The 22,835-nt window shown below is 31.4% G+C and overlaps 3 protein-coding genes across 3 annotated transcripts; 2 read left to right on the top strand and 1 right to left on the bottom strand.

Annotated features, from left to right (window-relative positions):
- Positions 1-4,953: 4,953 nt before the first annotated feature.
- Positions 4,954-6,495, top strand: HELRODRAFT_161249 (hypothetical protein; the record flags this gene model as incomplete). Its single annotated transcript, XM_009021185.1, has 3 exons — positions 4,954-5,022; positions 5,716-5,917; positions 6,425-6,495. 3 exons carry the CDS (start codon positions 4,954-4,956, stop codon positions 6,493-6,495), a joined length of 342 nt encoding a protein of 113 aa, XP_009019433.1.
- Positions 6,496-7,629: 1,134 nt separating this feature from the next.
- On the top strand, positions 7,630-8,312 carry HELRODRAFT_136690 (hypothetical protein; the record flags this gene model as incomplete). The annotated part of the gene is made up of 2 exons (XM_009021184.1): positions 7,630-7,707; positions 8,121-8,312. Coding segments are annotated over 2 exons (270 nt in total), but the record flags the coding sequence as incomplete, so codon positions are not given.
- A 5,500-nt stretch (positions 8,313-13,812) lies between these two features.
- HELRODRAFT_65173 (hypothetical protein) lies at positions 13,813-21,149 on the bottom strand (the record flags this gene model as incomplete). The annotated part of the gene is made up of 11 exons (XM_009021183.1): positions 13,813-14,041; positions 14,197-14,248; positions 14,396-14,488; positions 15,335-15,448; positions 15,503-15,569; positions 15,968-16,038; positions 16,569-16,641; positions 17,268-17,397; positions 17,653-17,732; positions 20,405-20,529; positions 21,068-21,149. Coding segments are annotated over 11 exons (1,116 nt in total), but the record flags the coding sequence as incomplete, so codon positions are not given.
- Positions 21,150-22,835: the final 1,686 nt, after the last annotated feature.

Below are 22,835 nucleotides of genomic sequence, written 5' to 3'. Positions count from 1 at the left end.
TAACCTACCTATATAGCTATTTAATGTAATTGTGTGTATGTGCGTGTGAGCATTCTTACTTAATGTTAAATTAAAGAGAAAAACAGAGAAAAAAGAATAAAACGTATCCCAGCCAGGCGTATCTTCTTTGCCACTGAATGAACGAACGTAGCCTGACATCTTCCACGATGAATTCCTTTGGAAGCTTCAACCTGAATAAAATGGATAAAATGGAAAAATCTTATTTATTTGACTAATTTAAATGAAAATAGAAAAACGAGCCGCGGCGAATTCCGCCGGAAAAGCCAGCCAACTGGCAAAAAAAGAACCGCAAAGAAACCGTAAAACGTACCCCAGCAGGGCGTGCATTCTTTGCCACTGAATGAACGAACGTAGCGTGACATCACAACCATTCTGATCGTCCACGATGAACTCCTCTGGAAGCTTCAACCTGAATAAATGAACCTGAAAAACCTAAATGAATGGTAAAATCTTATTTATTCAATTTAAATGAAAATAACCGCAAAGAAACCGACCGGTCGGCAAAAAAAAGAGAAAAGAAGAGCAAAGAAAGGCATCTATATAGGATGTATGCTCTATATAGGATGTATGCTCTATATAACTCTATATAACTCTATATAACTCTATATAACTCTATATAACTCTATATAACTCTATATAACTCTATATAACTCTATATAACTCTATATAACTCTATATAACTCTATATAACTCTATATAACTCTATATAACTCTATATAACTCTATATAACTCTATATAACTCTATATAACTCTATATAACTCTATATAACCATACATACTACCACATTCAATCAATAAAAATCCCACTAAAACCAGGAACCACCGCGTACCTGCTGAATGTATGATGTGAAACAAAACAAAAAAAAACACAAAACAAAAATCACACCACCAAGTAGAGTAAAAGAATAGGAGTCCCTAACCTACCTATGTAACTAAATTACCTTATGCCCTAGCCTACCTATATAATAAATTAATTTTTACCTCACCTACCTATGCTTCATTAACTTAACTCAAGACTCATGAAGAAAGAGAAAAAGGAGTAAAACAGAATATAAAATACTACCACACAAACAAACATGATGTATGTATGTATGTATGAGCAACCGTTAAAGAACCCACCTAAAATTAAAAAAATTCCACCTACAAACATTCAAACCACCTACAAACATGCAAACTCTATATAACTCTATATAACACTATATAACTCTATATAACTCTATATAATAAAATAAATAAAAATAAAAAAAATTTAAAAATAAAATAAATGAGATCGGACAGACTGCTTCAAGCAAGGCAGAATGCTGATCTGATTTTCATGTTGTCTCAGCTCCTCTATTTATACTCGTTTCAACCATACATTCTCATCATTTCAATCATTCGCATCAGTAAAAAACTTGTTTAATGTAAATACTGCACTATTATACAGTCTTAACCACAATGCTAACCGTACTAAATTGAAGTCATCGAACGAACGCCTTCGAAACTTTCTGGTTGGCTGGTTGAATCTGCTATATTGCTTTTCATATAAACATATAATCTAATATAATATAATTTAATTATTTGTATACATGGATTCCTGTCACTTTATATATATATATAATAAAAATTCATTATAAAAGCAACAGTAATCAGCGCTATATATGTAAACACGCAGTTCAAATTTTTCGGGGAGAATTCAAAATTGTTTGAGACCACACCTTGCTTAACATCTGATTCCAAGCCGAGGCAAGCCAAGCTGAGCCAATATGCATAGATTTATAAGCGCTTTTATGTTAAAATTTTGCTCGCTATATTTATATATTTTATAAATTCATTATAAGAACAACAGTAATCATTGCTATACATGTACGCACGCAGTTCAAATTTTTCGGGGAGAATTCAAAATAGTTTGAGACCACACCTTGCTTAAAATCCGATTCCAAGCCGAGCCAAGCCAAGCTGAGCCAATATGCATAGATTTATAAGCGCTTTTATATTAAAATTTTGCTTGCTTTTTAAACGAATATCCCAATATAACAAATTCTCCATCCTATTTTAACTTTCTTTGATGCTTTTTAATCAGTCATGTTAAAAAAATCATTATCGATATCACAATGAAATCAATTTGAAATTTTTTTTTAATTATTGATAAAATTTTTAAATTGTTGATAAAAATAACTAGTATATATAGTGTAGTAAAACGTTTAAAATTTTTTGAGAGAATTCACGATAATTTGAAACTACACCATAACACAATTGTACAATTTGAATGTGTAAATACAACATTATAAATGTATTATAACTACGTGTATATATCTATCTATTTCTTTATTTAGTTCTGCCTGTGTATGATATTTTGTCAAATTTATTAGATAGGAATTAAATATAACCTTCATACCGGCTGATTTACCATGCAGTAAAATAACTACTGTTGACACCATTTCTTTCAACGATTTCGCAACGAATTGCCCATACCATATAATTAGAATAAACTCTTTCAATCAATGTTTAAATTTTTATATTGTCATTTATTCTTTCGTTTTTGTTTCTGTACTAATTTTCGAGTCAGATACAATAATTTAGTTTTTAAGTAAATTTTCATTTTCGTAGCTATACACAAACATGCCTACCTGTTGCATTTAAAAATTGCATTAATAATAAATAGAAATGAGAAAATTTCTGATGCATCTTTTCACAGGTTTATTTTCAAATTAACTTCACACTAAAATAAATGTAACAATATCCCTATACTCATTGAATAGAACTATTTTGTTTTACAATTACATATATTTTATTTTATGGACTATTATAATTTATAATGCTATCATGGATTACCATTTTATTATTAAAAGAAATACCAGAGAAATGCACAAGCTTCTGTAACAGTTTATAAAATTTCAGATTTCCTCAAAATGTAAAAATGCAAAACGATTGGATTAAGTGCATCAGACAGGAAATAAATGATTTCAAATGGCTTCCATCAAAAAATGCAGGAATATGCAGTGACCATATTTCTGTAATAAAGATTATAAGGGTTATGATGGAGAAGAAAGCATTCCCATGTTTTCAAGTTAGTTATATTTATATGTCATCAGTTACACAAGGAAGCAATTCACGTCATCATTGTACATTGCAACATTCTTATCTATACAAAAAATATAAAATGCATTCACCAATATTCCATGTATTTTATTAAAACTTAGAAAGGGCATAATGACATTGTGAATAATAAACCCTGCTAAGGACTGGGATCATCATCATCATACCAATCACCATTACAAGTAGAGTCAATTTTATATTAATGCTTAACAAGTTAACTAAATTGGCATAATCAAGTTTTTATATGAAATACACATCAAGTATTTAATGTAACAAATAAATTAACAAAAAATTTCTGGAAAAGTTTAAAAAAATTAGAACATATGACTCTGATCAAAAATCATTCGCGTTGACACTGCATTTGTATGGGCATAAGGCATTATCTTTGGACAAATGGCTTACATCTTCCTCACACTAGGACATTAAGAAAGTAATCTTGTCATACCTGTTCAATAATTTTAATAAGATTGTTTTAAATAACTATTCTCAATGTCATTTTATTAACACTACATTAAAAGGTGGCTACAAAACATTGATGGTATGCCTGGGGTGATTTCTACAAACCTTATTGACTAATGGTGATGGGGATCCTCTGGGAATGTAGGATCATGACATTCAATTTGGTCATGGATTGAGAAATCAATCCTTGATATATTTGATAACAAACATTTATTATAATATAAGAATGAAAAAAAGATGTAGGTGTAAGGCAAAATTTTACTGGAACTATTATTTTTAGCAATTTATGATTTATTTTTTTATTTATGACTTTATCCATTTTCAATGATACCGATATTTTTAATTATTATTATCCAAATTATACTCATGCCTATATAAATTAATTTGATTGTGGCTATTTCTATGCTTAATTATTTTATTTACTTGCCATAGGTATGCACAGCATTTAATAAATTAATGATAATAATTAATAACACAACATTCTAAGTGCATAAAATATAATAAATTAAAAGTAAAATTTTTACAAACCTCATTGGTTATGGTGATGGGGATTCTTTAAAACTGAATGATCATGATCTAACAAGTCATGGATTGATGAATCACTGGAATCACACATTATCTTTAATAAATTTAATAACAACATGTACTACAATTTAAGAATGAAGAATATTTTGTAAAACATTAAATGGAAAAAAATTTAATTTGAATCACTCATAATTAATAAATTTTAATTAAATTGCAAGTTAGCTTGCGGAGTTTGAAGCTTGAATTGAACAAATTACAAAATTGTTTATTTTATAAAATTGATTGGTAAGTTGTTTAATATATTTATTTAATTTAGTATATTTTTTATTCCCAGACCTAAGCATTGTTAATAAAAATTTTAAAACCAATCAAGCAATAGAATTTAGGATCTTAGGAACAAGTGCTGTTAGTCGTTAGTGTAGTAGTAGTATGTATTAGTGTAGTGGTTGGTAGTTTCTAGTAGTATAATCTGTTAATGTTCGTTAGTGTTATCTGTTATTTATTTCAATCAGTAATTACTAATTAGAATCAGTAGAGTTTAGTTTTAGCTTAATCATTAGAGTTTAGTAATTTAATTACTAATTAGTCGTCGTTTAGTGTTGTTACAGTTGTTAATGAGTTAAGTCAGTTAAGTGTTGTTGGTGGTTCACAAAAATTTTTTTTTATTTAAAATGCAAAAAGATACTTAACCGTCATACAGCAATATCTATCCTAAAACTGCATCTAGTACCTTTTAAAACATTTTGAAATTTTAAATAAAAGCAATTTTCCGAAATTAGTAAATATACGATCGTAACTTTTGACTTGGGCGATAAAAAATCACCCTCCAATTTCCCTCCGGAAGTAAGCTCCTTGTTCGACCGTCAAAAATGAGCGAAGGCCGTTATATTTATTCTAATTATATGACCCAGTCCAAATGCAAAACGTCAATAACGCAGGTAATCTCGGAGACGGCAAAGTGGTTTTTCCCTGCAATATTTATTTATAGTCAACAGCTTAAAGAGACTCATAAGTTTTTCCCACGGTACAACTGAAAGTTAAACTAAATAATAAAAGCTTATAATAAAAGTTTAAAATAAAAATTTTAAACCAATTTTGACTAGAAAAACCACAAAACCTCTATGAAGTTATAAAAATATGATACATTACAAAATGTGTAACAAAATTTTATACGTATCAGTTAAAAATATAGTTTCACTTTAAAAACAAATAATTAATTTTTAGAAACTTGCTTCCAGAGGTAACTTGCCGTTGAAAAAAATTTTCAATGTTAAAACGTTGGTAGGGCGCTTCCAGTTATATAATTCCATGATTTTTACTTCATAATCAGCAGATAGATCTATTTAGTTTTAGAAATTGAACTATAACATTATGTTGTATGAATTATTCTTTTCTTCGATAAACGTTTTTCATTCATGTTTTTCAATTTTAAAGTCATTAACATTTAAAAATTAAAATTCTTCAAAAAACCGCTTATTTTTTCTAGTTTTTACTTCATAACCGGCGGATAGATCTATTTAGTTTTAGAAATTGAACTATAACATTTCTCAACGGGTACAAAGCATAAAATTCAGGTTATCAATCAATCAATCAATTAACTTATAAAGCGCTATTTCCGCGATGTTCAACAGCGCTCCTCAATGAATTTTGAAAACAGATGGGTCTTGAGATCCACTCTGAACATCGCAAGTGATGGAGAAGTAGTCAGAGAAGTAGGTAGAGAGTTCCAGAGAAAAGGACCAGAAAAAGCAAAAGCAGATTTGGCAAAAGAGTGTTTAACACGAGTTAAGAAAAAGCGAAAAGAAGAAGACGATCGTAAACCGGGGCGTTTAGGTTCAATTAATATATCTGATAAATACTTAGGAAATAATTTAGATTGAGACTTATACATGAACGTGCAAATTTTAAAAATTATTCTATATTTTATAGGTAGCCAGTGCAAGAGAACAAGATATGGAGATATATGAGAAAAGAAAGGGGCACGAGCAACTAGACGAGGAGCAGAGTTAAAAGATTTACTTAAAGGATAGAGTATAGAGTCAGGAAGATCATAGTAGAGCGAGTTACAATAATCAATCCTAGATAAGACTAACGAAGTAACAAGAAGGAGAAGAGTAGGATCATCAAGAAAAGGCAAAAGTTTTTTTATTCTACGTAGATGAAAGTAAGAACTTCTAGCAACACTATTAATCTGAAAAGAGAGAGACATAGTAGAATCACAGATAAAACCTAGACTACGAAACTTATGAGAGACATCAAGAGTTTTAGAATCAGGTAAGATAATAGGAGGAATAGTAATTGAGTGTTTAGATTTATTAAAACAAATTAATTCAAACTTAGAAAGATTAAGTTTAAGACACATAGAATCAGACCAAGCGATAATTGAAGAAAGACATAGAGATAAATTATGAAGAACACTATTAAGATTAGATGGAGGAAAACAAGTATAATTATAAGAATCATCAGCATATAGTTGACTAGAGAAAGAAAAGTTATTAATAATACGAGGTAGTTCAGAAGTATAGAGTATAAATAGAAGAGGGCCAAGGATAAAACCCCGAGGTACCCCGAAAGTAAGAGTAGAGGAGTTAGAAGTAGAGTTATTGAGAACAACAGAAGAAAAACGATTACAGAGATAAGAAGAAAACCAAGATAGACAAGAATCAGTAATATTAAAAGAAAGATGCAGTAGTCTCAAGAGAATAGTATGGTCAACAGTATCAAAAGCTGAAGAAAAGTCAAAAGCAAGAAGAAGAGTAAGATTACTATTGTCACTAGAAAGAAGGATATCATTGTGTATTTTAAGTAAAGAAGTTTCAGTACTGTGAGCAGGTCTGAAACCAGATTGAGATACAGGTAGCGAAGAGTTAAAGTCTAAATAGGATGAGAGTTGATTAAAAACAACTTTTTCTATTATTTTAGAGATGAAAGTAATATTAGTTACAAGTCTATAATTAGATAAAGAGGTTATATTTTGATTCAAAATCGTTTAAGGGTAGATTGCATTGTCAAGCGTTTTACATTTAATTTATTTTTTTTTAAATTCAATAACATTTTAAAAATAATTACTCAAAAAACAGTTTTCCTTTTTTAAGTATTTCGGCTGTTTACATTATACTGTCGCTAACCAACGAACACGCAGGCTGTATTTAGTTTACTAGTTTACTAGTTGGAGCTTATAAGTCTATTTATACTGTTGACTATAAATAAATATTTCTGGAAAAACCACTTTGCCGTCTCCTAGATTACCAACGCAACGAGTACAAACAAGAGAGTAATATATTTTCGATATTTTGAAAAAAAGTACAGCCTCAAACTTTTTTTGCACCTGGCCCCTGATACGTTAGCACCGGCCCTAACCAAAACACATAAAATAAAACCAAAATCTTTGTAAAACTGTTTTGGCTTACTATACTATTTTCGTAGAGTATTTATTATATAGGCATTACATAAGCAGGGGTTGACGGGAAGTTTGACAACACATAGTTTCGTATCTTCACCTGGATCTTTCGTATCTTTACATTCATATGATGGCTGACGAACAAGAAAATGACAAAACCGTTTGGTGTGGAAATTTGCATAAACTTGTTAGTGAGGAAATCATATACGAACTTATGCTACAGGTTAGTTAGAGGATGATTAGGTTTGTTTTTTTCCTTTAAATTTAATTTCAATATTTTATAAATAATTAAATTTAATTTTATTATTACTTTAGTATTATTAGAAGAGTTTATATTCTTTAGTTTTAGAAAAGTTGTTATATAAATTAAAATGTAACTTTACTTAATTAATCATAGACAAATTTTATTTAAATTTAATTAATTCTAATGTAAATATAATTTTATTCATTTTCAAATTCAACTAACTAAATTAAAAGATTAATCACTTTAAGCAGATACCTGATATGTATTTTTTTTAGTTCACATTTTGATTTTAACATTATTATAATTTCTTATCATTTTTTTTTGTTACATCATTTAACGACACTTTGTAATATCTTTTTTTTATTGTTTATCTACTTATATATACTATATAGGCTGGTCCAATTGATACAGTGAAATTAATTACAAACAAGGACCCTTCCAATTCAAATTATGCTTTTATCAAGTTCCAACACAGAATTTCTGTTGCTTTTGCAAAAATGCTATTCAATGGATTGTCTTTATACAATAATCCAATTAAAGTTCAGTCAAGATACAATTCTAAAACTAGAAGCTCAAATCTCTCAGAGACTGAATTAAACAGCTATTTAAAATGGAATGATGAACTTAAAATGTCTTATATTTTAAAGAAACCTTTGGAGAAGAATGATTTCCAAGATAATTACAAATATCAGGTTGGTGGAATGATACCGTATTCTCAAAATACTAGTTCAAACTTCCTTATGCCAATGCTAATTATTCCATGGGGAAATAATTCAAGAACAGAATATCAGATGTTTAGTCAGCGAACAATGCCTCGTCAATTTTAATACCTTACTAAATAATTGATGCATCCACCATTTTTAAAGAGTGTTTGTTAGATGTGTTTAAAACTCTATTTAAATTAATTATTTATATTTAACTTTTGAGATATACTTTTGCAATTATTTAAATATAACTTATTTTTTACGAATGAATCAAATCAATTATAAATTTTTTAGTCTTTTGTGGAACAGTTGAGGTCAGCGTCATCTACCTTTTATTTTTATATTCGTAACTTTGTAGACCAGAAGAAATTCTTTCTGAAGTGGCAGCAAATACGAACAAAGTTGCCAAAAGTTAAAGTAGAGTGTATATATTTAGACAAACTTTTATCGAACAAATCTAGATATTCAAAAGCACATTTGGAAGCTGGCTTTTTGGGGCAAAACTAACTGTCTATACCTTGTACCTTGATTTAATTACTTTTTTTTTAGTAATGAGCAGTACCCAGTCGCCGTGTAAGATTTGTGTTTTGCTATTCTTTCTATTAACGGTAAAAATCGTGTGGTCTAGCTCTAGGAAAAGGATAAATGTATTAATGCAGCACCACACCTTTTTCTTATAACTTCTTTTTTTATATTTTTAATGTACATTTGACTCAGTTTTGGCATTTGATGCTTAGTTGACCAAATTTTTTTACCGTTTTTAAAAGAATAAAAATAAATAAACACATTTTCAGCGGAATACACACACCTCAAAACAAAAGAATTACAACGAAATAACTAACACTTTAGCAATAGTCCCAACATTTCGATCATTTCTTAAATAAACAAAAACACTGCACAACTACCAAGACCAAACAACATCCTAAGACCAATACAAATGTTCGATTGATTTACAACAAACTGAATTATATGGTCGCCACTATATCACGAATCTTATATTTAAAAGATATCTATTTTTAATCTATAAAGGTACAATGAAATTTAATAAAATAATTTTATTTCAAAAATCAAAACTCAATAAGCAGCTTTAAAAAATCTAATTGAATAAATGACTTTAATACTATGCTTGACAAAAATCAAACAGAAGTAGATAGATTAAAAACAAAGAACTTATATAAACATGCAAAAAAAATCTTCATTTTGTTGACTAGAACTTGAAAACTATGTCTCTTATATGAATGGTTAATTCAAACAAGCTTTGGTCATATGATGCCTTTGCTTGTTAACTTTGCTTTCTGCATAAAAAGAAAAATTAAAGTCGTCGTAAATTTTTATTTAATTAAAATTTCAAAGAGTTCAATACCAATTTTATTTTCTGTTATTGAAAAAAATTGTGAAATGAACTTGCAAAGTTAATTTTATTGAAAAATCTTATTAAAAGTCTGAACATATCCCAGATGAAACAAGTCTGATGAACGTTTCTGATGAACGAAGATACTGACCGTCGAAACGAATATTTTTTTAATGTCTAATAATTTACTTATAAGGCACCATTTCTATAGTAAACAAATCGGCATAGTGTAACTGTAGTCCATTTTCACTTGGAATAGGTTTGCGGTCAGGTATAAGCAATACTGAAAGAGAGCAGGCTAGTCAGTGCAAAATATAAACTCTAATGTATCAAAGGAATCGTGAAGATATCATTTTGGTCCAGTCTACAAACTGATTAAATATGGTCCCGATCCAAGCTCCTCCAAATTGTTGAAACACGAAGACTCAGAAACCAGAGGCAACACTTTCAAGCTCAAAACACAGTCGTTCAAAACATTATTAGAATATATTACTTCTGCAATTATGTCGTTATTTTATGGAATAATCAATCTTCGTTTAGCGTCCAGAGACCCAGTTCCCCCGAGGTAGGACTTCCCCGACTAAGTCCGAGGTTCGACCAGGACTTCTTTGGCCGGCTTTTGGGACGTGTGCCAGGTACTTCAACATCTACAAGAGAAGTTATGGCACAGTTTCCACTTCGTTTGACAATGACCAAACCACTGCAAACGGTGTTGCCGGCATTCATCCTTTATATCATCTAAACCAGCACGACGCAGGATTTCGGTAGATTTGACGTGGTCCTTCAGACTAATTCGTTGCATCCATCGGAGCAATTTCATATCGATTCGTTGAAGTTGTTGTTCCAGTTTGGCTGTCATTGGCCATGTTTCTGCACCATATAACAACACCGGACGTATAACAGATTTATAAAGTCTTGATGGTAGTGGGATGTCACGCCGCATCAATATAGAGGCAAGGAGATGCAATTTATTCCAGGCTGCACGTATGCGTGCTCGAACAGCAGCTTCAGTTGTCCTTTTATGGAATAAGCTGCCAAAATAATGTCGTAAATGCAGTGGACATATGCAGTGGACATTCAAGAATTTAAAAAAGATGCTTCGGTTACATGTTATCTTGTTTCGTCGTGGATTATATTATTATTAATTGTCACATCTTTTAGTTATTTATTTTTTATATATTATAATTTCTGAACATTAGGATACCATTAATTTACCTGTTTGAAGGTTTGCAAGAAGGTGTGATTGTGTGTGAATGTACGAATATGAAATGGATTAATGTGTAACGCATTTAAACGAGCTTGACTGCGCGCGTATTGACTGTATTTTGCAAGTCGATGAATCAAGGCAATTAGAAAAACAAAATTAATTTAAAAGGTAATTTAACACTATGAACTAACTAGTCCAGTTTTGTTAGTTGGAGCAGTTGTAAGCATCTTTTTTTTCAACTCCTGGATTTTCTTTAAACGTTTTTGCGTGATCTCTAACCTTTAGAAAAATATTAAAACTTTGAATTTTTTTTTCAATAAAGACTTACAAAACTAAACAAGAATTCAATGTTAGTAGGAAAAAAATTAAGTATTTACAGGCTAATTATTTCAGATGTTCAAATGAATTAGTTTGATTCCAATTCATATAAATAAGCTTAAAATTTAAATAACAGAAATTAAATAAAGTAGAACAAATTAAAGTAAACACATTGAGAAATCGGGAAAATTGATAATTCAAATTGCGCGAAGTGTATAAAGCATAAATCAAGTCCGAAAGTTGATCAACAATTTTCTGTCGACAATTTTTATTTCCATAGAATCATTTTTTAGGCTTTGAGGTTTAGGGCTTACCATTCAAAGTAAAATCAAAAGCAATTTCATTTTAAAATGTTAAAAAAACATCAACTATGCATCTGGTTTGTTTGTGATTAATTTATCATTGTTGTAATATGTTTACAAACTGCATTAAAAAATCTTTTGTTTTTAGAAGATAATCATATAAATTTTCGAGACTTGAAACTTTTATATCGGTAACGACAAACTTTAGCAACTAATCTCACAATATCAATCAATCTTCGTTTTGCGTCCAGAGACCCGGTTTCCCGAGGTAGGACGTTGTTTTCTTTGCCATCAACTTTTTGCGCCAAATTAGACGATCAGTTGTATCCATTTCATTTAAATTTAGAGCTTTCATGTCTTGCTCGATTGTTTGCGACCAGGACTTCTATGGACGGCCTTTGGGACGTGTGCCAGGTACTTCAACATCTGCAAGAGAAGTTATGGCACTGTTTCCACTTCGTTTGACATGACCAAACCACCGCAGACGGTGTTGCCGGCATTCATCCTTTATATCATCTAAACCAGCACGACGCAGGATTTCGGTAGATTTGATGTGGTCCTTCAGACTAATTCGTTGCATCCATCGGAGCATTTTCATGTCGGTTCGTTGAAGTTGTTGTTCCAGTTTGGTTGTCATTGGCCATGTTTCTTCACCATATAACAACACCGGACGTATCACAGATTTATAAAGTCTTGATCGTAGTGGTAGTGGGGTGTCACGCCGCATCAATATAGAGGCAAGGAGATGTCATTTATTCCAGGCTGCACGTATGCGTGCTCGAACGGCAGCTTCAGCTGTTCCAGTACAAACCAGAACATCCCCTAGATATTGAAACGATGTGAATTTCTCTATTTTAATGGCTTCAAAAACAGTGCTATTTCGAATTTGTTGTTGATTGATGCAAGCAGGACAAACAAAATTGGACACTTTAGATAAAGAACCAATTATTTTTGAACAACGTTTGTGACACCACTGGTTACACTGCTGACACTTGATTGAATTGTTACCTACACCAGCTTTACAAACTGAACAGGGCCATCGTCCAGTAGCTGTGGATTGGATGGGTTCACCAGTGTTCATTGCTTTGGTTTTGCTGATGTTGACTTTGAATCCATGATCGGCGTGTCTGATGTTCCAATCTTCAAACATCTGTGCTGCATTCTGCTCAGACGTGGCTGTTAAAACGATATCATCAGCATATACTAGATTCCAAATGTCACCAGTGCGTATCGGTTTTGTGATTTCTTCCATCACAGTTATAAATAGCAGTGGACTGAGAATCGATCCTTGGTGAACTCCAACGCCGATGTCAAATGCATCTGTGTTTCCAACCGTTGTGCTGACAAGAGTCTTAGTATTCGTATACATTTCCATCACAAGTCGAACAAGATATTCTGGAATGAGTTGTCAACGTAGACTCCACCTGATTGCTTCACGGGGAACTCGATCAAATGCTTTTTCAAGGTCTACAAAAATGTGTGATAGTTGTTGATGCTTTGCGAGGTACTTCTCTTGCAGTTGCCGAAGGATGTGAATTGCATCAATTGTTGATTTCCCCGCTAGAAAACCAAATTAATAATTTCCGATCGTGATGCACGACGTTAATCTTCTCTCAATGATTTTCTCGACAATTTTCAGGGAGTGTTCTAACAGACGTATACCCCGATATGATGAACAGTTCAATGGATCACCTTTGCCTTTGTATAGAGGAACTGTTATGATATAGTTCCATTCAGTCGGCATTGAGCAATTTCTCCAGATTTCACGGCAAAGTTGTAGTAACGTTTTGATACCTGCAGTACCAGATGCTTTGATAATGTCATTTGTGAGTCCAGAGGGCCCTGCTGCCTTTCCATCCTTCATAGCTTTTAGAGCTTCTGTAAGCTCCTCTACAGTGATGTCTGGAATCGGACCTTCGATGGGTGGAGCGTCAAAGTTAACATTGATTGGATTTGTTTCGTTTAACAGACGGTTGAAGTATTTTCTCCACTGTAGCTTGATCTCATCTCGTTCAAGAACCATCTCATTTTTTTCATTTTTTATACATGAGGCACCAACTATGTCTTTTTTCGTACGCTTTGCTTGTTTTGCTATACGATACAGAGATTTCATTTGTTCACCTTTGCTAATCTCACAATAAAATTCAAGATATTACTGCCGGAATACGTCAATCATGTATCAACTTATTCTTTGAAAATAATCTACTTTTTATGAATTAAAAAACTGGGGACATTCATAAAAGAAAAACAAATAAAATTTAAGTTGTGAAATTTTGTATACCTCTCCTTCAATATTTTTTGTATTTCCTTTTTCCATATATCTTTGAAATCTTGACAGAAACTGAACCAAAGACTGAAAAAATCTTTTGGACTAACACTCGATTCTGCCGGTTTCGGTTTGACCATAAAAAATGTTACGCAGTTGTTGAACCTGTTAAAAAGTATAAGGAAATCAATATTATTACGGAAATTTATATACAGCGCTTTTTTAATATATATATATATATATATATATATATATATATATATATATATATATATGTGTGTGTGTGTGTGTGTGCGTTATATATATGTATATAAACAAACTTTTTCACTGAATCTTTCAAGTTGTTTTCTTGTTCTTGTAAACTTTGCCGTGCTACGAAACCATAAATTAAATTAACATTTTGAGTAAAAAATAATATATTCTTAAACATTGGATAACTCTACTTTTTTTTTAAATGAAGCAAATATAAAAAGTTGATTTGTTAAAAAAGTTTGCAGCAAATACATATATACAACAGACCGTAAATAATGAATTTGTTCATTTTGCTTTGAAACGGTTCTAGAGTGGCAGGTGACGAACCACGTAAAACGCACGCCACCTTTGACATACATGCTGAAAAAATTGCATATTTATTGTCATTAATATTAATTTAAAAAAAAATCAACACTCGGTGGACACAATTGATACATCTTAGACAATTTGTTCAAATGAAAAAAAAAGTTGTATTTTCAAGCCATGTGATTTTGCATCGTTTGAAAACATCTTTCGACAAGGCCCTGTAAAAACATTTCTTCCAAGTTGAATCTAAATCTTGAATCTTCCATTTCAAAGGTTTTCTTTTTTAATTTAATTATTCCCCCGTTTTCTTTCCTAACGCCCTAACTCTTAATATAATAATTCTAAATGCAAGCACTATCGCTATCTACTCTCAATTTCTATTCATCATTTATTACTTTTTAAAACAACTTTTTAAAAATGCCACCTTAAATCTTTATAGCATTTCCATTTTCTCTGATCATTCATGTTTATTGAGACTGCACAAGTTAATACTTCACAATACGTTTGGTTATATATGTACTTTCACCCTCAATTTAAACCAAAAACGTTTGGATGACATATTACAATTGAATTTTTGAATTTTAATAATTTTTTTTTCATGCCATTCTTGGTCCACTCGTCTTACTTTCTGCCGAATAAAGATAATGGAAAGAAAGAAATTTAAAACACTTTCAAACGTCACAACTTTTATATTTTTCCATAATTTCGAGCCTCTTAACCATTTAACAATTCCAAACTTTAAATTATTAAAGACTTCTTCAGTCAACAGCAGTGTGAGTGTGCGTGCGTCTGAAGTTTATAGAAATTTATAGAAATAAACTAACAAGAATATGTTGAGCAAATAAACAAAATGCATTGGCAAAATTTAAAAAAATGTTTTGAAGACAATCGTCAACGTACATTCTAATGAGTTGGACACCTTATTTAATTCAGCTTCCAAATCATCAAAGTTGACGTTGGCTGCTTGCATTACATCGCTTGGTTCCGGAACTGGAAGTGGCATGTTATGATCTTCTTCAGTAATTTTGCTCTCGCAATCATCAACATCATTGTTTTCGACGGATGGACTAAGAGATGGTAATTTTGATCTGAGGTATGTGGTCACTAAATATTCCAGCAAGCTAAATGTATTGTCCTGTTATTTTGATTTTTTTAAGGATATTTGTTGAGAAAAATTTACAGTGCATTGTGAAAGAAAAATTTTGAGAATTGGAAGTCGACGGAAAATGAACAGCAGGAAGACACAATCTGAGGTTGTGACGAAGATGTGAAGGAAATCATTTTAATACAACGATAACGTATAACAAAAAAATATGGAATAAGAAAAGCTTGAAAAGCCAGGATTAACCTGAGATAGCTATAATAACTTTAGAAAGTGTTTGAAGAAACACAAATTTTGTTAGAGAATTCGAGTGCCTTTAAACAGCCAAGATCATGGTAGTAAAAAAATAATTTTTTATTAAAATTACAAAACAAAAACGTCATGAAAACTTTTATTAATAACAATATTTACTACAGACGAATTCAGCTAACTTTATTTTTGACATCTTTAAGCTTAGACAAGATATCCAAAGCAAATCCATCTGCCTGTCCCCTTATGGTTCCTATAAAAACAACCAATTAAATTAGCTATCTTCATTATCATCTACGATTAAAGGCAATTGTTCAAACTAGAAGTGAAAGGCTATGCCAGTCAAAAAAGACCTTAAACTCGCCAGTTGTGGTCAAACGACTTATCAACTTAACGTCTAATCTGCATATCTCATTAAACGGTTGCACTGCAATATTTATCAAACTTCAAATCTACCGTTTGGGTATGCAAAAAGTACTTTTACCGAAATACGGTACAATAGTTATGACATTTACCGAAAAATTAAACACCGAAAGATAAAAACCCATCTATCACATGATCATGCAAACTGAAGGCATTGCAATGAATAAAGTTCTTTTTTATAATAAACATTCATCAAATTTTTATCTAATTAATGAAAGGTTATTTGCTGACAGAAAGAAACAATCCTCCAACTTATACGCCGATCAAATAGCATAGATCTAATACTATAGTGTATCAGCCAATACATGTAAAACATTGTGCAAATCAAATATTCAATAAAAAATTATGTCGATAACATACCTCCGTTCATGTAGTTACCAAAGGCAAGAATCATCGCCATAATTTTTTGTATCTCTTGACTATTCATCAGACACTGAAACATAAGTGAGACGTGCAAATTATAAAAAAAAACAAGCAAACGAACATAAGATATCGTCAGTTTATTATTATTATCAGAGATGGAAAATGCATAGTGTACATTAAGTACATATGATCAACGCGTCAAGTACTTTTTGCATATGAAAGACGAGGATACCTTTGAATTCAAGTTTAACAATTACACCATCTCACCACCAAATAAATGTAAATGTATAATACAGTTATTTCATAAATATTACTATAAGCAAACTAAATATTCGGCAATAGAGACCTTTGGAGTTTTAGTACTTGAAAGTACTTAACGTTTTGTCTGCTTTGGTTTTTCATTGTACAAGTTTGTACAATTGGTAAAAAGGTTTGTTAGAAATTGTATGTGCGTGAGTTTGTCTAAGCTTTGTCAGCAGGCACTTTTATCTTTAAAATATTGCCCTATAATAAATCAAAAATTTGCACCAATGTTGTTTGATGTAGCTTCAAGTTTCTACAAATTTTTGAAAAATTTTGGCTACAACGCCTCTCAAAAGAGATGCAGATATAGATTTTTATTGAGGAAAATACATAAAAAAAACTTAAAAAATTTCGTAACAACGAAAAATAACTGTATGAAAAATGCAAAAGCACCTCCGTGACTAATCTAATGTTGACCAATCTTTGTTCAATGCTAGCCAGTGATTCAACAAATGTTGACTGAAATATGAAACAGTAACATCGATCAGCAAAACAAGGAATCGAGGATAGCTCGTATATGAACCTGATATGAAGAATGAAAACAACGAAAACAAAACACTTATTAATAATGGGGTACTTAATATATTTTGAAATGGAATAAAATAATAATAATCCAAAAATAAACTATAACAATCTTTCATTTACAGCACTAAATATATTTCCCAAATTTCCTCCTAAGAAAGTTTAACTGTTATGACTATGTGTTCAAGGGCAAATATAAAAAATGAAAACATTAGCTTGAAATGAAAACATCAATCTAATAATGAAAGCGACATACTGCTCAGGTCTATCTAGAGATGCGTCAGGTTGTTGTTGCATAAATGACCTTATCGTCTCAATCTCAGCTTCTTCTGGTTTCTGCACAGAAAAAATTGTTATTTTTTAATTGTATAATATAACGCTCATTCACTACCAAAAAACGACTCTTTCTCAACCACACTGCTTTTATTTTTTTTTAGAATGTTCTCATTCATTTCTAAAGTTTTAAACCACACACTGCAAAATGTCTTTGAATGTCTAAATAACTGACAACATTCGCAAACCCTGGAAGTTGCTGCTCTGCCTGGATCTCCTGGCTTTTCCACCATCTACCGATGAAGTTGTTCTTAATAACTCAATTATATATCAAAACTACTGAAACGGTGCCAAATTTTCGTAAATGGTCTATAAGTTTTGCTCCTCGATTTTGAACCGAATGCCTTTAAAAAAAAGTTTGAGCAACCGCCTAGCAAGCTTGCGGCATTCAACTTGTGCAAATAAAGCCAATTACTGGGTTCTTGTCGACATTTGCGTGAGATAACGTCTAATACACTTATTTTATATAGATTATAAAGAGCTCTATGAGAGACGCTTTACGTGATCCCCATAGAAACCTGAGTCGAGAACAGCATTAAAGCCGTCCACATAATGCAACTTGCGTTGACCTTCAAGTCACATACACACACACATAATATATTTCTATTTGTACTGAATCTGAAATGGTAACTAGTAAAAGATTAAGTACATGCTGTCGATGATAATTCTGGTTGGTGTAAAATTTCGTTAATTTCACAAATTAAAACTTAAAATATTTAAAATTCACTTTATCATAACTTGACTAATATCTATTTTCTATTCCAAATCTACGATAGCAAAAATCAATCCTTCCATTGAATGATTTGAGAGTATAAAACATCATAGCTAACTTGCTGCAGTACTTGTGCTAACAAAATAAAATTATAATTGGTTCAGTTTTGTAATAAAAATTGTCGTTTTCTAAAATGGGAAAAAATAAATGCAAAAATCATGCTCAATCCAGTTCACTATAAATACTATAACAAGACAATAGAAAAAAATAGGAAATTTTTAAAAAGAAAAAGCTAACTTGTTCATAAAAAGAAATAAGATTTTCCATTGTGAGAGATGACAGTTCGAAATCCAATAAAACTGTTAAAAATATGCATATATTAAGAATTAATATTTACTTTTACATTAAAATGAGATTTTTATTATTTTTCAAAAAGTTTATCTAAATGGACCAGAAAATTAATTAAAACCCCTTCTGGAGGGCTCACCAGGCTGTTATCTCGTACACACATAAACAACGTATTTAAAGTATCAATGCAAAATAATGCACTTGAGAATTTAAAAATGTAGATTTTTTTGCTTTCAAGCCAGGTGATTAACAATCTAGGCCAACTGGCTAAACAACTTTATCAACATAATATATCTTTAAAATTGACCATTTTTACAAATAGAGCGTAAGTAAATTCTAAAAATGGGCTGATGTCGACGCAACTAAAAAAAAATATCCCTAACCACGAGGAGAAATGATAATTTAACATTCAAATATATCCAAAAATATTGATGAGAATCTGTTTGATAGAGAAATTTGATGCGATTGCTTAACAACAAAACTACACACTTGTTTCAACTTCACTGACTGTAAGGTGCAAACTTGTGATGAAAATTCCTAACGATTGGGACCTTTTGTTGTCTAACAATTTGATAACCTGATTTCAATAATATTAATAACTATACGTCAATAATATTAATAGCCATGAGACCTAACAGCAACATTGTGGAAACATTTGTTTCTTCAAATTCAATGACAACATTATAATTCTTTTTATAAAACAATCAAAAATGAAAATGTTCGCCGCGTTTTAACTTAGTCTAATCAAAAGCAACAAATGGACGATCAAAAAGATGTTTCCATATATTAAAAACATTCTAAAATATAGTTAAGTGATTTTATTTTTCTGTTGATACAGTCCAGAAAATATTTTCTATGCTTTAATATTCATTATTTATGAAAACATTATCGATAATACATCTATCATTCAATAATATTACAATAAATAAGAATGTTCTTAAAATTAAAATGTGGCTTTACAATCAAATTGTACAGTACGAGCTACGGCGTTTGATTTTATGAATGAATATTTCAATATTCGATAAGCATCTATAAGATTATAACGTAAACTTCAAAATTTGTTTCAAATAATAAACGAATCTGTTTCAGACCACTAAAATATAGTAATCTTAATCTTTCAGTCGAATCCACTAAAGCTATTGTCGGTATTATTATACACAGAATCTACATAGAAAATTTGAAAATATTTTTAAAATTAATTCATACCTTACAAACATTAAATTATGCCATTACAAAAAAATTACAGTTCTAATCATTGTTTAAGGCTCATCTTTATTACAATTGTGAAATGTGGCCCGTCTGACCAAATGATATTCGACCCATGCTTCAAAGAAGGTCAAGAGCAAGAATTGAACTGCACAAAGTCTACATTCTTAGGATTGGTTTGTAGAATAATAAAATAAATTAATATTGGATACGCTATAAATTGTACACACAAAACAGTGCACAAGAGAAAACTTTACAATAGTGTGGATATAGTAACAAACATCACATACAACATTTTCAAATGCTAACAAATAGATAAAGTTGATAACATTGAAAATTTTGTTGAAATCAAATTAAAGTAAAACATAAGTTATAATAAATTAATGAACAATAAATGAAAATGAATCACTTCTTTAGATTTCAGCTTCTTGTTAATAATTGAGGATGTCTTTTTCTTTGTTGCGGTTTTGGAGAACATGTCTTCGAATTCGGAAAAATCAACGTCAGGCTCCTTCAATATTTCCCACAAACAATCTCGACAATCACTGTCACTAGAAGAAGAACATGACGCCATCAAATAAATCAATGATACAAAGATACTTCAAATAAAACAAGCTATAATGAACTAGAAAAATAAACTGGGTTTGCCTAGGTATTAATCGGAATCATTAAACTGTTGAGCAGCCAATCTTATTAACAGTCACACGCTGTCAAATCAAAGTTGCATGCGTATGCAACTTTGATTTTGTGTGTTGACATTACAGCAATATGATGGTTGCAAGTCTGAGGAAAGAAGAAGGCACCTGATTAAGAATCTGGAGCGGGTCGCAACAAACCAAACATGAAAATTACAAGAGTGATAACAATGAGTACGTGATTATTACCAAAATTACGTTATCGCAAACGTTACATGATTGCACTTAAAATAAAAAATGAAATTATAAAGAATAAGTTCAACGACGATGATTTTTGTAGGTTAAGACGACTAATTCAAAAAGAAATTTGTAAAAGACATTGAAGTGTTTGCAGATTATAACAAATATTAACCTGGACAGCGGCTGCTCAGCAAGACAAGTGCCAACTGTGTCCACTTGAATTTTTTTCCAAAATAGGGGTTTCATGGCTAAATTTGGTTTAACAACCGGTTTGTTTGATTCTGTATAGATGGAAATTCAAAAACTATGTCAACAACAATTCAGCTAATTTATATATTATTACACAAAATTATATTTTTTCAAAAACTTCAGATAGCAAGCAAGATTGTAACTTGAAATAATGCAAAACATACTGGTAGTGGAAAATTCCGTTGGTATTGGTGGTGGACCAGGAGGCAAAGAACATGCTGGAGGTAACGGAATGCATGGCGGTGATGGTACAGTACCAGGAGGTGGTGGTGGTGGAGGTGGTGGGACGCAGGAGGGTGGTGGTGGTGGAGGTGGTGGAATGCAGGAAGGTGGCGGAGGTGGTGGGATGCAGGAAGGTGGCGGAGGTGGTGGGATGCAGGAAGGTGGCGGTGGAATGCATGGCGCCGGTGGTGGAGGTGAAATGCACGACTGCGGCGGTGGAATACATGGCGATGGGGCGCATGGTGGAAGCGGCGGTGGTGGAATGCAAGACGGGATAGGTTGTGGCTGTGAAAAGCGAGGTGATGATAAAGAAACGCATGATGGTGATGAAATTGATTTTGACGCCACGTTATTCAATGAATCGTTTGAAACATCCACTATGCTTGTTTGATCTAATTTAAAAAATAAACATAGCTCATCAACAGGTGAAGTTTTACTAAAACTCTTATCTTTGTTAACAATGTTTTCGGCAGTATTATCTGACGATTGTTCTGGCGTAGTGATGGCACTAGAATCTCCGTTGCTTAGTGAAGAAAATTTTGCCTTGGTGCATGACTTAAAACCTGAATAAATATAAGATTTTAAATCATCGATTGGAGATGTGGCTTGTTCACATAATGACTTTCTAACGGAACTGTTATTTTTAGGAAACGGTAAGGTTGTCTGAGTATATTCATCATTGGCAGAAAGTGTTGTTCCTATCGAAACATCTAGCATTTCAACCTTCTTTACGTTTTCCAGACTGTCTCCACCCATTTGAACATTAGGGTTAAGACTTTCAATACTTGCCAATATTTTGTATTTTTCAACCTCTTGTTGCAAGGCTTGAAGCCTTTGTTCATATTCTTGAGTCAGAGATGCATTTTCATGTTTTAAAGCTTGAACTGTCATGTCATGTCGTGTCTGTGAAAAGATAATGTTACTTCTGTTTAAGAAAAAGTAAAAGAATGGAAAATGATTGATGTAAGTAAAACATAGAAATTTACTTAATGAAGTTTCAAACATATTTAAAAAATGAATTTAACAAACTTAAATTTACTTTTAAAAAATCGGCTTCTTCTTTCAATTCTTTTTTAAGCGTTGAAACCATTGAAGATGTCAAAACTGAAATCATGGAATTTTTTGAAGTTATATAGAAAACTTTTGAAAATATTGAATTTACTTTTATCTTCAGGTAAGTTTCCAGCATTATGACAAGCTTGAACGTTGTTCAAGTTGAAAATTGGATTGGCGCCATTGAACTGGCTGCCCTGAGGAGGCCAGTGACTTGCATGCAGTCGACCTGGCAGTACATCAGCAGACTGGATAGCAATCGTGTGTGACCAGCAATACATCACATCAGGCTGTTTCATTTCAATAAATATCAAAATATCGTCATTAGACACACATCATACATACAATTCATCCTACTAGTTAGTTATGTTAAGTTATACATACATGTATGTCATACAATTTATATATTATGATATTAGTTAACCGACAGCCTAGCTTAAG

This window comes from Helobdella robusta (genome assembly GCF_000326865.2).
Source record: "Helobdella robusta unplaced genomic scaffold HELROscaffold_3, whole genome shotgun sequence".
Taxonomy (NCBI): domain Eukaryota; kingdom Metazoa; phylum Annelida; class Clitellata; order Rhynchobdellida; family Glossiphoniidae; genus Helobdella; species Helobdella robusta.
The sequence above is the reverse complement of the archived record's forward strand: the minus strand, read 5'-3'. Positions and strand labels throughout refer to the sequence as shown.